This window comes from Athene noctua, chromosome 3 (genome assembly GCF_965140245.1).
Source record: "Athene noctua chromosome 3, bAthNoc1.hap1.1, whole genome shotgun sequence".
Taxonomy (NCBI): domain Eukaryota; kingdom Metazoa; phylum Chordata; class Aves; order Strigiformes; family Strigidae; genus Athene; species Athene noctua.
The window spans coordinates 47,710,695-47,724,451 of NC_134039.1; the positions used below are offsets into that span (position 1 = coordinate 47,710,695).

Here is a 13,757-nt window from a genome sequence, read left to right on the forward strand (position 1 = left end):
TAGCTGAACTTGATGATACAGCAGACAAGAAGGTACAGAAATAGTAGAAAAATAAATACGGGAAATAGAACCTTCCTCTGGCCATCTTTTTCAATCACTTTCCCACTGCAGAGTATGACCTCAAACTTTTAAAATAAAGTTGATACATAGGTTCTCCAAATGGACTATTGAGCAAGGTTTGTCAGGAAGGCTATTAAGAATCCATGCTGTGACATGAATATAAATGGATGCAAATGTTGTCCTTGGTTGCACCAGTGAGCTACCATGCTGCCCTCAGGCCAGCTGTTCTGCAGTAGCTTTTCCTAATACCAAAGGGTTTCAGAAAAAGTATGCCAGCTCCAAGCCTGGGGTTATTTTATTTTTACTTAAACCTGCAGTAGGTTTTTATACTAGCAACTGAACTCATCTTTGTTAGTCCTTGTCTCTGTTCATCCATTCCCATCAGTCAGGCTCTGCTGCCAGCACTTGTGGTGATGGCAGTATCTAATGGTAGGGCTTGCTGTGTAGAGCTTTCATATTACAAAAAATAAATTTTTAATCAGGGAGATTTGTTGCCTGCCACCTGAAGGGAAGTTCCAGCCCTGCTCTCCCAGTTTAGATGGGCTGTGACTTCTCGTCTTTCTTACCTTCTCAACAGCTGGCATTGAGTATTCTGTCCAATTCCCTGCTGTCCCCTGTACATAAAGTGCTGTCAGCCAAAATTAAGGCAACACCTCACTGGGTGACAGAGTAACCTTGAGTTAGTCCTCCAGCGTGCATCCAACGCCTACATCATCTGTAGTCACAAGAAATGCTGAGGCTGTATTTTAACCGGGAACCGCGTTTAACATTCACCAGGTAATCGCATAGGTTTTGAGGTTCTACACAGATAACTCAGCCAAGACTCACCCTGTTTGGATCAGTTGGAAGTAAAAAATGGTCATCAATGCCCAATTTGTAAGAGAGTAAAAGCTTGGTGCTAGGAGCCTGCTGTGAAGATTTTAAGCTCTGCTGTCATCTGCTGACGGCAGGGGTTGGGACACTGGCTCCATGACCACGGGCTGAGTCAGGAGCAGACAGGGCTGAGAAAGCCAATGTACAAAGTTAAATGTCCATTAAATTTTCAGGTTGCTACTTGTGTTTTCAGGCCCTTCCTCACCCCATGACTGAGGGGCAGGCTTACCTCTGGCCAACTGCCGATCACCCACCTGAAAGCAGCTTGTAGGGCCCATGGCGAGGATGCCTCCACCTCCATTGCGTACCTGGAGGCTGCACAGGCTGTGGTGGGGTTCCGTCACCCCATGCCCACAGGGGCCGGCCGAGGGCAATGGGCTCACATGTCCTCATTTACTTGAGGAAGTCTAGCAGTGGTCTTCATGGTATCGATTGTGGAGCTGCCTTGCACTGTCTTCCATGAAAGTGCCAGTAATGAAACACCTTTTTGAATAGCTAATGTATATATACACAATAACAAAATGCTTTTTTGAAACCAACATTGGTGACACCCACCAGAAAGTAAATTGGCCTTCAAAGGGAGAGAGATTACAGCCACCTGGCAGAAACACACCTAGGGGCAGGGGAGCAACCAAAATAGCCCTTTTCTACAAAAGAAGAGCTGTAAAGAAAGATGAAGAGTTTCAACAGAAATTCATCTATGTCTGCATCAGACAGAGCAGCTCCAGGCTGCCTGCCTTCCCTTCACTCCTCATCAGGGCTGTTTTACAGGTGATACAGGATAGTGCGATTGTGAACACTGCTAATTCACTGGATTGTTTGTTAAACCAGAGGGAGTTCCAAGAAGTAATTTTGCAGAAAATCATTTTGGCAGCTTCAGCAGGGAAATTCCGATATATATTGACATCCAATATTGGCATCTTAATATTGACAAGGGAATACAAGATGGAAACAATAAACCAAAGTCTAGGAAAATAATATGCAAGCTCGGTTAGCACTGCTAATTCTGAAGTGGGTTGAATCAGTAATATTCAAAAATTTTGTTCAATGTGCTTTAACATTACTTTCAAAAAAATAAAATTTAACTCCAACAGTAAAGTGGTTTTAAGAGGTAAACCTACTGAAGTGATTCAAACCACAATTTCAAATTAAGTCATCCAGCTGCATTTCCTCTGGCCGTTTACATGTACTAGAGGCTTTTAGATTTGTGGAAATGAGAGCACACATGATTATCAGAGATGAGAAATGAAAACAGCTACACCATTTTAATTCTCATACTATGAGAATAAAAGCATCAGTTGCCAATCCAGACTAACTGCTTAGCCCAATCTGCCTTTCAGATTTACTCAAATTCAACTTCTACTAGCATAATTTTTAGGCAGCAGCAAATTTTCAGGGACATTATGAAAGGGTATGGTATTTGAAACCCAAGCATACTCAGAAATTTTGCTTGGTTTTGCTGCATTTGTTACATTTAGGTTCTTAAATCAAAAGCACTACTTAACTACCTCATGCTTAGGATGACAACTGTCCATTTAGATGCTGCTCAAGTGTAACAGATCATAATCGAGTTTTCTTTTTTGTTTCAGTCAACATCCAACCACGGAAGTACTTGAAGTTAGAGAACTAATGAAAAAAAAAAAAAAAAAGTGTTCCTTTTAGGTGGCAAATATCTTTAAACCAAAGTTATTTAGAAACTGAACGCTCTTCTTCAATAGCCACAGCCACCTACGAGCCCTGGGACCTCTGTGCCTTCCAGCACTGCTTAGATAGTTTCAGGTCTCTTTATGGACAAAAGAAGAGTCCCTCAGCACTCTGCAAACAATTCTGCATCTGACTACAATACACATATTCTTATTTTGGATACATTTTTCAGTATTTATGGAAACTGTAAAATGGAAAAAGTACAAAAATACTGGCTCAGGGATAGAGAGGATTTCAGACATGACACACAACAAAGTGATATGATCATACATCTTTGTACCAACTAGATTTCGCATCTGTGAAAGAGCAACGTGGTCAGTCATGAATCCTGACACACATGCAGCTGACACTTTAAGAGGTCACTGTCACATGCTAGATAGTTTTACCCATGTGAGTATCTGCAGGCTTCCCTGGATTACCTGGGTCTTCAATTAGATTAATCAAGGCTGTGACCGTTCTCACATGCGTAAGTATTTGTGGCACCAGACACTAAGGGCAGAATAGATTGAGTCCGGAATGGTTTTTTGTTTGTTTGTCTTTAAACACGAAGGTGGAGTGTTCTTACCTTCTGCCTCCATGACTCCCTAGTACCCTCCATTTTCCCACAAGCAGAGTGGTTTGAGTAGTAACTTAAAATAACAACTGCAGTGTTTTCTGCAATATTAGGGATAATCAAGTGGGTGAAACCCATTTTAACTCTGAAAATTTAGGCTAGTGGATTTCCAGAGAAACTGGAGCTAACTACTCAATAAAGATTTATAAACAACAGGCAATAAGAAGTGATGAATATGAGTATGTTAAACCTACCAGAGACAGGAATACTTACACTTGTTTCCAACACTGGGTTTACTGCTCAGAACTTACCTTGCACATTGTTGTATAATGCTGTAACTATGGACAAAACCCCCTCACCTCAAAGAAGTGTATTTTTAAAATAGTATTCTATTCTCTGCCCTTATTCACAGTGTTAGTGGAATGTACAAACATATTAAAATAAGCCTCAGACCTCAGTTGTCACCATTAAAAATCTCCAGGTCAATTCAGCTGCCTATTTGCCAAGGGATGAGGTTTTCTTCCTTTCAGAAAAAAAGGCAGCATAGGGTTTTCATTTTTCAAATTTTTAAATTAATGTAGTCTCAGCCAAGAAGTGTTTCCAATTTTACACCCATTTTTCTGTTTAAACCTGTTTCTCCTGCTTCAACCCAGAGTGCAACACGAAATTAAGTCACATATTTTTCAAGTCTCCATCTATGCTTATTTAATCAAAAATGAGAGCCGGACAGTTATTCCCCTTGGAAGGAGCAAAACAGCAGTTCCTTGCTCAGAGGCGAGAAGTTTGCTAAAATCAAGCATCTCACATTTTTGAAGTATCATGCAGTTGAATACAACTGTATCAAAGTAACTTTCTGGAGAACTTGGGTTCCCAATTTCAACTTAATTGTTTTTTTCAGTACCATAAGTATTTAGTAGTATAAGCTACCATTTGTAATGTAACTTGCTCCTTTTACCATACCTGTTGTTCATTTCCACGAGATTGGCTATGCAGATGAAAAATGACATTAAAAAACACAAGCCCATGTAGTAAGAGATAATCACATTTGATTTGAAGATGTAAACATCATTCAGGAATCCTTAAAAAAAAAAAAGCAAAGATCACAGCAGACCTCTGACAGAAAAAAATGTAACATTAATTGTGGAGCAAGATGCTTTTGGAAAATTATCCTTTTTAAAATTTATAAATTTGTCTGAATAGTCAAATGTATTTGTTCTGATTTGAGAAAAAGCCACTTTCTCAGCTGTGTTAGCCATCATCTGGATTATAACCATCCTCTTCTTTCAAGCTGAGAAAGCAGTTTGCTTTAATAATAAAAAAAATATATAATCAATAGGCTTATATTTTATGTCTATCATCTTAAAATAGATATAAAAAAGTGTAAAATTTAAAATTGCTTTACATCTGACAGAACCACAGGAATGCCATTAGCGGTCCATTTTCAAAGCATAATTCAATACATGCCAACAAGCTGATTTTGCACTACATAGAAAAACAAGTCAAAACTTAAACCCCCACCATTCACTGACATGCGTTACATGTGTTTTGCTGTCTTTTCTTGCTTTGGTAACTGCAGGTATTTTGAAATGTTTTGCATTACCAGAAGCAACTCTGTGAGAAGGGGCAGTCACATCAAGAAAAGGAAACTATCCAAAGGGTTCAGGGTTTTTTTTTCCTCTGCTCTAGAGAACAGTTACCATTTTCGGAACCAGTGTATATTCACATTTGTTTGCATCTGGAAGTTCAAGTAGTAATGATCATCAAATGAAATGCATTTCTGTTTTAAGTGGGGAAAATACCAACCTGGAACTAAGCTATGATCAGTTTTAAACTTAGCCTCTTCCAAGTGTTCCTTCTGTGATGAACTCTTGAAGCATCTTTATCACTTGAAATGTTACCCACCCACCTTTCTAAAAGTGATTTGCTATTTGCTATTATAGAGCGGGGATCTGAAACCAAGGTTATGCAAACCTTTTGGCTGTGGAAAAGAATATAAAACTCTCTCATAAATTTACTTGTCAGCAGCAAAAAGACTCTTCAAGTGTCTTAACCACTGTACAGCTTGATAGTTTTAATACTTCAACTTTTTTTTCCATTTTTCATTGTTGAAGAAATAATTTCACAATCTCAAATCAAAGTCAACACTGCAGTGAGGAGAGCTTTTCTACTTTATTACAAAGAGAAGAAGCCTTTATGTGGTCAGAAAATACAAGATTGATCTTTTTTTTTTTTTCTCTTCCTATGAAACGCTGCTGTTCAAACAGCCAGAGTGAATTGTCTCAGTTCACTTCTTTAAGTCCCATCACATTCACTTGGGTATGGATGTCCTTGGCTGCTGAAAATCTGGCCCTTTAGTGCACAGGGCGACAAAGTAGTCCCCTGACCAGCAGTTCCAGAATGTCCCGTTTTCATATATTGCATCCATGCACACCTCCTAAAAATGAGGTACAGCAGGGCAAACATTTTCCAAAATAGATGTCATATATATAATATATACACATTCGTACATACATACCTTTATTCATGTGATGTCCAAAAATTTAAAAAAAATGTACACATTTATTACAAAATCGTAACAAAGACTGGACAGTGTTTTGCTCATTCTGGAAAGATGAAGCTCAGTAATACACAACTCTGGAAACTAACCAGAGACTGTGGCAATATCTTTCTTCTAAACAGTCAGATATTCTTGCATTAAGCTTGGCGAAAACTGCCTTTCAAAAACAGAAGGGGAAGTAAAATGAAGGAAGCAAACCTTGCTCATCTTTCCAAATGAAATACGAGAAGGATCTTCACATAAAAATGCACAAACATTTTTTATTACCAATAGTGCTACAATGAACAATGCAAATTTTGTTGTCTAATTTTTTGTCTTTTTTCTTTTTTTTTGTTTTTACATTTTGGAAAACTAAGTGGTAAACTTTTGTCAGTGTACTCGCTTGTCTTTACAGACCCAAGCTTGTCTGCTGGCAAAAAACAAAACAAAAACAAAAATTCAGACCCTGCTCAAACTAAAGAAAAACAATTACAAATTTAGTTGTTGGGCAGCACATAATTAGTAAGGCAGGACCTCAAATGGTGACCCTTCGCAATGAGCCAATTGCCAGATCCTCAAGGAATTAAAACCAGGATGCCTGAGCCACATCAGTTCTGCAGTTATGTTGAGTATTGTGCTGAGACAGCCATACCCCAAGAAAAGGGAAGTCTTTAGAAGGCTTGCTGAGCAGGGTTGTAGTTGAAGGTTGATGGCAGATGAGGCCTTTCTTCTAATTTGTCATATTCCAGATGGAACTCCTACAATTAAAATTAAAAAAGACAAAACCAAATAAAACAATGTATCATTTAGCTGTCAAGACCTGGTCTTTCTAGAAAAGCACAAATACAGAAGGGATCAATCTTAAGAAAGCAGTTACACATGACTTCACTATCTTGGACTCTATATTTTAAGTAGAAAAAAGTCCTAAGCCATTATACCTGCAACATGTAGGCTCTCCTACTCTTTTTAATGCTTCATTACTCTCAGAACCTTAGTTATGATCTCAAACAATTTTATATACGCACACACACAAAACACAAATACACAATCACAACGTGAGCTGAATTATGAATAAAAGCTTCTGTCTTTCAACATGTCAGATGTACAGAGACTTATTTTGGACAACCTGAAATGTGGGGATATTTTTCAGATCCTTTCAGCAGTTTAACTGTGTCTCATCCCCACTTTATCTTCACTCAAGAAAGAGTAAGCAGAAGTTTCAGAATTGTTCTTTATGGGTACCTTCTTGGTAATTCAAAACAGCTACCTTGGACACGCAGAATAATTTTTTTTTTTCCTAACTCAGTGGAGAACCTCAGCAGAATATCATCTACATCTGCAGAGCAAACTTACCCCACTATTTTTACATACAGATGAAAACAATAACAGTAGTGAATTGATTATTTTAGAACACTCCCTGAAGTGATTAAATAGTATACTATTTCATTTTTTACAGGTAGACAAACTAAATTAAAGACCAAGTCAATGAAAGACTAAAAATAAAATCTAGGAAACTGAACCCTCAGACCTCACTCCTTTAAGGCAAAACAAGGTCCATCTAGCATAGAAAGAACATTCAGCATGGTAAGGAAACAAAGTAGGGGAAAATGCTAAGCATTCAGTAAGTCTGTATTCCCTAGAAAATACTGTCCCTAAACCTGGAAAATCCTAGCAAAACCTATGAGAGGTCACAGTGTCTGCACTGAAGTGCTGCACATCTGCTTCATTTATGGTTTCCTGTTCTCTACTCCAACCACGGTGTTTTTTAGTTGGGTTTTCTTTTATTTTGGTGGTGGGTTGGTTTGCTCGGGTTTTTTTAGGTTGTATATACAAGTCAATTGCTTTTGAAATTCCTAATTAACACTGCTTATCAGCTGGTGTATGTTCTCTTTTTGTGGAGACACATACACGTGCTGATACTGAAGAGATGCATTCTCCCACCCTTTGTCAAAAGCAGTATCAAGGTGTACAAATCTATGTAGGTGTTTTGGTGCCAAAGGCTGGTTCAGGCTGGGTGGATCTTCAGTAATTCTTTAGTAATTTTAGAACAGAAAAACCACCACTCAAACTTCTCTCCCTTTCATGGCATTCAAAGTCTCCATTTTGCACATAAACACAGAAGGGTCTGCAGATTACTATCAATCTACCATCAGCTTCAATCAGTTACCTGAACATCCACACGCTCTGAAATGCCTTCAAAATCACCCACGGAAAATGGCTACTTAAACCAGTAGGACAGTATCAGTAGTCTAAAAAGGGCTTTCCAAACTTAAGGTGGTTGCATGCCTCTACTGGCAGTAGTAGCTATGAGCAAGGTGTATGTCAAAGAAACACTCAGTAGTTTGAGCAGTCGTTTGTGCGCCACGAACTGGAAGCTCCTCATTTAGAAGGAGGAATATGACCCTACCAAATTTTCTTTGGAAGTATGTAAGTTCATACTTGAAACTACCATTGTTTTTTAAAATAAACAGGCTTAAACCAGCCTTTTTGATTTGCATCCCAGTGTCAGCAACGCTCAAGTCCAATATCCAGCAGTGTATAAGAATAGCTAGAGATGTATCTGACAATACAAAAAAAGAACTCATTGACCAAATATTTTTGAAAACTAAAAGGCAATTATTTATTACATATAGAAAAATACTTGTATTACAGGTATACTTCATGTTTTCACTTTTGACTCCAGGGCCCACTGTGGTTTAGGATGTGAACAGTAGAACCGATACTTCTTAATATAAACAGATACAAATAAAGTGTAAAAGAAATGCCATTTATCCATTGACAAACATCTGTTAAATTGTTTTATTTTCCACATGGAAGTAATTACTGAAAATTATCTATTATTAACCATGAATAATGAATACTAAATGTGTGTGGAAGCTTACAGCACATGTACGACACTAAATAATTTGTTCAATGCAAAGAAACCAATCGCTTCTCATGTCATCCTGAAAACTTGTTTTGATGGTAAAGTTACATCAGCCTGCACATGTACAAACAATAATAATACGTAAGAATACTAAAGATAGAAGAGGATTGCTTAAGATGTTCTATAGCATTAAGAGTGAAACAAAAAAAAATATTAGCAGAATAGGCAGTGTCCTGAGGACAAACTATTCTGAACTGTGTAAATCCGTAAGTCCATCAAAGGAGATGGTAGGACTCCCATCATTAGCTCAAAAATTCCAAATGGGCCCGAAAAAACAGCATTTATACTGGCTTAAAGGTGGATGCAAAGACCCAAATTTAAATTAAGGGCTGAATTAAAATGCTATGGTACATCTCTATTAGAAGAACAAATTTAACTTTCGAGCAATAATAGAAGTATTTCAATTAATATTGATCTTAAAAGGATAGGGAGTCACTTAATATAGGCAACAACCCTCACAAGCAAATAAACAGTTGAAAATTTAACCTTCTCTCCCCTAAAGAATTCCATGTATAATAACTGCAAAATCAAAGTAGAAGGGTTTTATAATCTCATTCCTTAAAGGGGATTAATTCCTTTTTTAAAAGGAGACATTTACAGTTCACTTCAGACAATTTCAGTCAGGATTTCAGTAAATGTACAATTGTAGAAAGCATTTTTGATGTCATATCCACTTCCCTTCCTCTCGTCTCCTCAACAGCAGCAAATTATATAGCCAAATCCTCAGTGAAAAATCAGTGTCTTTAACCATACTGTACTTTCCACATGCTCTAGGATGAAAAACCATATATACAGACACATCTGTAATCAGCATTTCCCTGCATTTTGTTTTGCATTTAAAGTGAATTTGAGTTTACTGTCATTCTTTTTTTTTTTTTCCTCCACTATTTACTACCACGTATCAACACAGAATTCATTTGATTTTGTTCCCTAACAGTTTAGGAATTGTCTCATTGTTCATCTGTTTTGGTGTTAGGAATATAAAAATAGAGCCTACAACTTAATAAAATTTTCTCAAGTTATTCAGTCTACTTTACTGGGCTTTGTTAAAACCAATCTAGGACACTATCCAAAAAATCTGTTAAACCACATTGGATTTATATTTTTGCAAACAGTCTTAAGATTTAGTAACATGATCCAAAGTAAACAGTTATATTTCACTGTATCTATCATAATGCAGTATAATTTAAAATAGGTCCAATAAATACATAAGCTCACAATGCATAACGCACCATGTCTGCAAAGCACAGCACGTTAAAATATGTGCTGCCCTATATTTGAGCATATACACTAGAACAACAGATAAAATTTATAAAGCACCTTGAAAAACAATTGAATTTGCACATATAAGAAACAGTAATTTACCAGAAATTATTCTTGTCTGACTGCTTCAAAAGAGGACTAATGAAACTGTTACACAGCAATTACTATTGTGGCCTTTTAAGGAACTGATATTTTCAGCATCCACTAATAACACAGCAGTTACAGTAAGAGACTGCAATTTATCCCAATTATTTCTTGCTCCCCCCCATTTCTTATACTTCTAATTTCCTGAAACATTAATTAACATTTCTGCATTTGTTAGAAAAAATTACTTGGCCATACTTATCTTTGCATTCAAAACAACATGGAGTTACCAAATACTGCCATTCTTGTTATGATAAGCCTATGCTAGTCTTTCTCCAAGGAAATGTCAACTCCAGAAACTAATATCAGAGGTAACAAAATTACCATATAATGTTAAGATCACACCTGACACACATCTAAGTTCTTACTTATTTATCATGGATGGAAACATCACAGAATTAGTTCTAGCAAGCGATTCCTTTTCCATGTAAAAACATAGCAATTTTTCCCCACATCCTTCTCTACCTTCCTGTGATCAATACTCAACTTGCCTGCTGTATTTTGCACCAAACTAAAGTTAAATAAAGATTCCAAAATAATATGCCAGTTCCAATTTTAACATTAATAAATACAGAAACCTAAAAGAAAATGGATTCTCTCTTCCTATGGACACTGGGGGGGTGGGGGGTGTGTGGAAATCAGTCATGTTCCTTGTTCATTTTTACATCTCAGCAGTAACTTTAGAAAATACTATCCCTCTCCTTACTAGCTATCAATTGCTTCTTAATGTTAGGGGAATTATTTTCAGTGTGCAAAGTAGAGAGAAGAATCTGTGTTAATCTTGAGTGAAATAATGTTGAGAACAGTAATGATTTGTATCTTTCACCACAGTATCTCCAGGAATGCCCAACAGATGAGGCCAGCTCTACTCTTTAGAAGAGGAAGGGTGTAATGTGCTAATTAACAGTTCAAGCACTGGATGCCAAATTTCGAGACAGCATTCAAGACTTCAAGTAGGGATAATACTGTCTTCAAAAGTATTGCTTAATCATGAAGTAGCAACTTCATACATTTACTACCGGAAGAAAAAGAAGAGACACTAATGAGGTTACTATTCCTTATACAATGGGCACCACTTCTTCCTAGTAAAAGGAATGTGGTGTTTCCACATAGGGTAAAAACTCAGTTCCACTGATATATGAACTTATGTGCAGCTCTTATAGCTCATAAATAAATGGAACATACTCAGATGACTCCAAAGAAGAAATCTATCCTTTCAAAAAGGTAATTACTTCCCCTCTGATGATCTTACAGAATAAGAAAATAGCTTTAAACAGCATATTGGGAAACCAAAGAAAGTATACCAAGCAACAAATGAATAATGCAAATAGAAATTAAAACTTTCCTTTTGTTTGGGTTTTGAGGGGAGCAATGCTTTTGCTTAGAAGTTGTGGAATTACCTTGCACTTATGAAAAACCATACAAGTAGGCTTGCAATTAAAACATTCCATTACAAATCTCGGTTTTCTTACAGTCATAAGAAAGCTAGCAAAGGCAATGAGTCGCACACACACAAATGGACTGAAGGGCCTCTCATATCATTTGGGGCAACTAAAACTTTAGTTTCTGAGGGGAGCTTGAACAGACTAAGCAAGTTTACTGCGGGAAAGAAAGAAAAAAGAGCATCATATCTAATCTCTAGATGATGGCAAACTTCAATATACTGGCTAGGAAAAAATGTAATGCACTTAGAGGGGAGAACACTGAACCATATGCCCTTTAATTTAAGGCTCATGTTTAAGAACACATCAACAGACATGTAACTATTTAATGTAATATTTCATAATCTCCAAGTGTATAGACACAACTTGCTCACAGAAATGAAATGCTTTCTGAGCAAACGATTTGTAAGTTAGGTTCCAGGTGAAAAGATTTCTGATTAAATTAAATGCCTAAGTATAGGGAACCAAAACCACAGTTCCAACATACATCAATCAGACCCATTGAGTTCAAGGTGTCAAGATTAATCTGGTCTGGTCTGTTAAGGGTTTTTTAGAGAAAAGCAAGAGTTCGATAATGTATCTACAGAAGGTCTGACATGGAAGTTTTAGGTTTGTTCTTTTATTGAAGAATCTAACATATTGATTAAAACCTAAAGCAAAATCATGCCACATCTGTAACATTTCAGATAACCAAACAAGTGGAGAATGAGATTCCTGACAAACTAACTCGCTCAGACTCTAGGTAAGCATAATGGTTGTACGCATATTGTGTACGTATCTATTTTTCAGCTCCAGATGAAGCTGAATACATTATTTTGTATGGCAGGCTATTTTCAAAAGAGCACACCTCTTGCCAGGTTAGTCAATGTCAGTAATCCTGATTACTCAAGTAGTGTTTTGACATGTATCTACATTAGAAAAATCTTTGCTTTAGTGGGGGAGAAAAATCACAGAAATCATGATTCAGCCAGCAAAAGACATCATACAATATAGTCTCAAAAGCTGCAAGCTGGAATTGGAACTTGGACAGTCTTAAAAGTTGAAAGTTAAAAATTAATTATCTTTGGGGGAGGGTGGAGAAAATTAAGCACAACTCTAACTTTCTTCAGCTAACAAGGGTGAACATTACTGACAGTATTCATGGACAGAAAGGAACAAATATATTAGGAGAAGGGAAAAAGGGAAAGACTGTAGCTTTCTGTTTTTTTAATGCCTCTTGGGCTAGAATATAGAAAACAAGCATCATGAAAATATGCCTCCACCCTAAAAGAAGTGATTTATTTCAAAGTACTCTGATACTCAAACAACAGAGCACAGAAGTCCTGCAGTATGCTCAAGGAGAGACAGTACCTGAAAAAACAAAAAAACCCACCACCCCACTCATCACACCCCTATTTTTAATTCCAAAGTGAGATACGGTAGCTCCCTATTTAATTTTTAAATAATAAAATATTTGCAAGCATAATTTCTAAAATGCCAGATTTTTCTATTCTGTAATTCTGTACCTGAAAAAAAGCTTTCAATTTTAACAAAACTCATAATAGAAGTTCTACATCCTTGTACCTCCCAAAGAAAACTGGAAAGAGAGAGACAGTTCCTCCTTTTCCACAAGCAAGCCAGTGTTTTATGCAATCTTTATTCTCTCACGCATCAGAAGTTAAGATAATCTACTTAAACAACACGAAGTTTGAGATTTTTGGAGAGTAGGTTGGGTTTTACTTTTGTCCTTCTAAAAATACATGGCTGACAGACTTAAAAAAATCTGCACAAGGGAAAAGAGATACCTTAGCTACTTTCCTCCAGTTAAGACAGTCAAAGAAGTAATATGTTCCCCTCTCGTACGTATTGGTTTTCATTGTTGGCTCCATTCCGGGTGCCCTGGTGATCCATACTCGTTCTTCTTTGTGGTATCTCCAATCCCGGTTAAATCTTTCATTTTCAGTAGGAAGGAAAAATAATTTTTAGTGTTAGTTATCTGAATCTGACTTACTAAACTAAAATTTTAAGGGTTTCAATCAAAACTGTACAATGCATTCAAAACCAAAACAAAATTTCTAAGACATCATTATACCTGTGATCTCATACCTCTTCCATACAATTATTACACCTCAAGTTAGTAACATATGAAATTTTAAGAAATCTTAGGTTCAAAAACCAAACACTTTTTATGATTACTGTTTTTCATTTTGTTGAAGATAGATAAATTAATGTTTAGTAACGACTGGCACCTGACACTTTTTCAAAGTGCTCTATAAT

The 13,757-nt window shown here is 36.7% G+C and overlaps 1 protein-coding gene across 4 annotated transcripts in view; it reads right to left on the reverse strand.

Annotated features, from left to right (window-relative positions):
* Positions 1 to 5,267: 5,267 nt before the first annotated feature.
* Positions 5,268 to 13,757, reverse strand: part of CNOT2 (CCR4-NOT transcription complex subunit 2) — a 91,116-nt gene continuing 82,626 nt past the window's right edge. For 3 of the 4 annotated variants that reach the window (XM_074901516.1, XM_074901517.1, XM_074901518.1), the window contains exons 14-15: positions 13,286 to 13,430; positions 5,269 to 6,484 (exon numbers count right to left, since the gene is read on the reverse strand). In XM_074901516.1, the coding sequence (XP_074757617.1) occupies positions 6,398 to 6,484; positions 13,286 to 13,430 (232 nt within the window). In that variant the 3' untranslated portion in view covers positions 5,269 to 6,397. Of the gene's footprint in view, positions 6,485 to 13,285; positions 13,431 to 13,757 lie in introns of all 4 variants that reach the window. The other variant, XM_074901515.1, reaches the window with a different exon arrangement.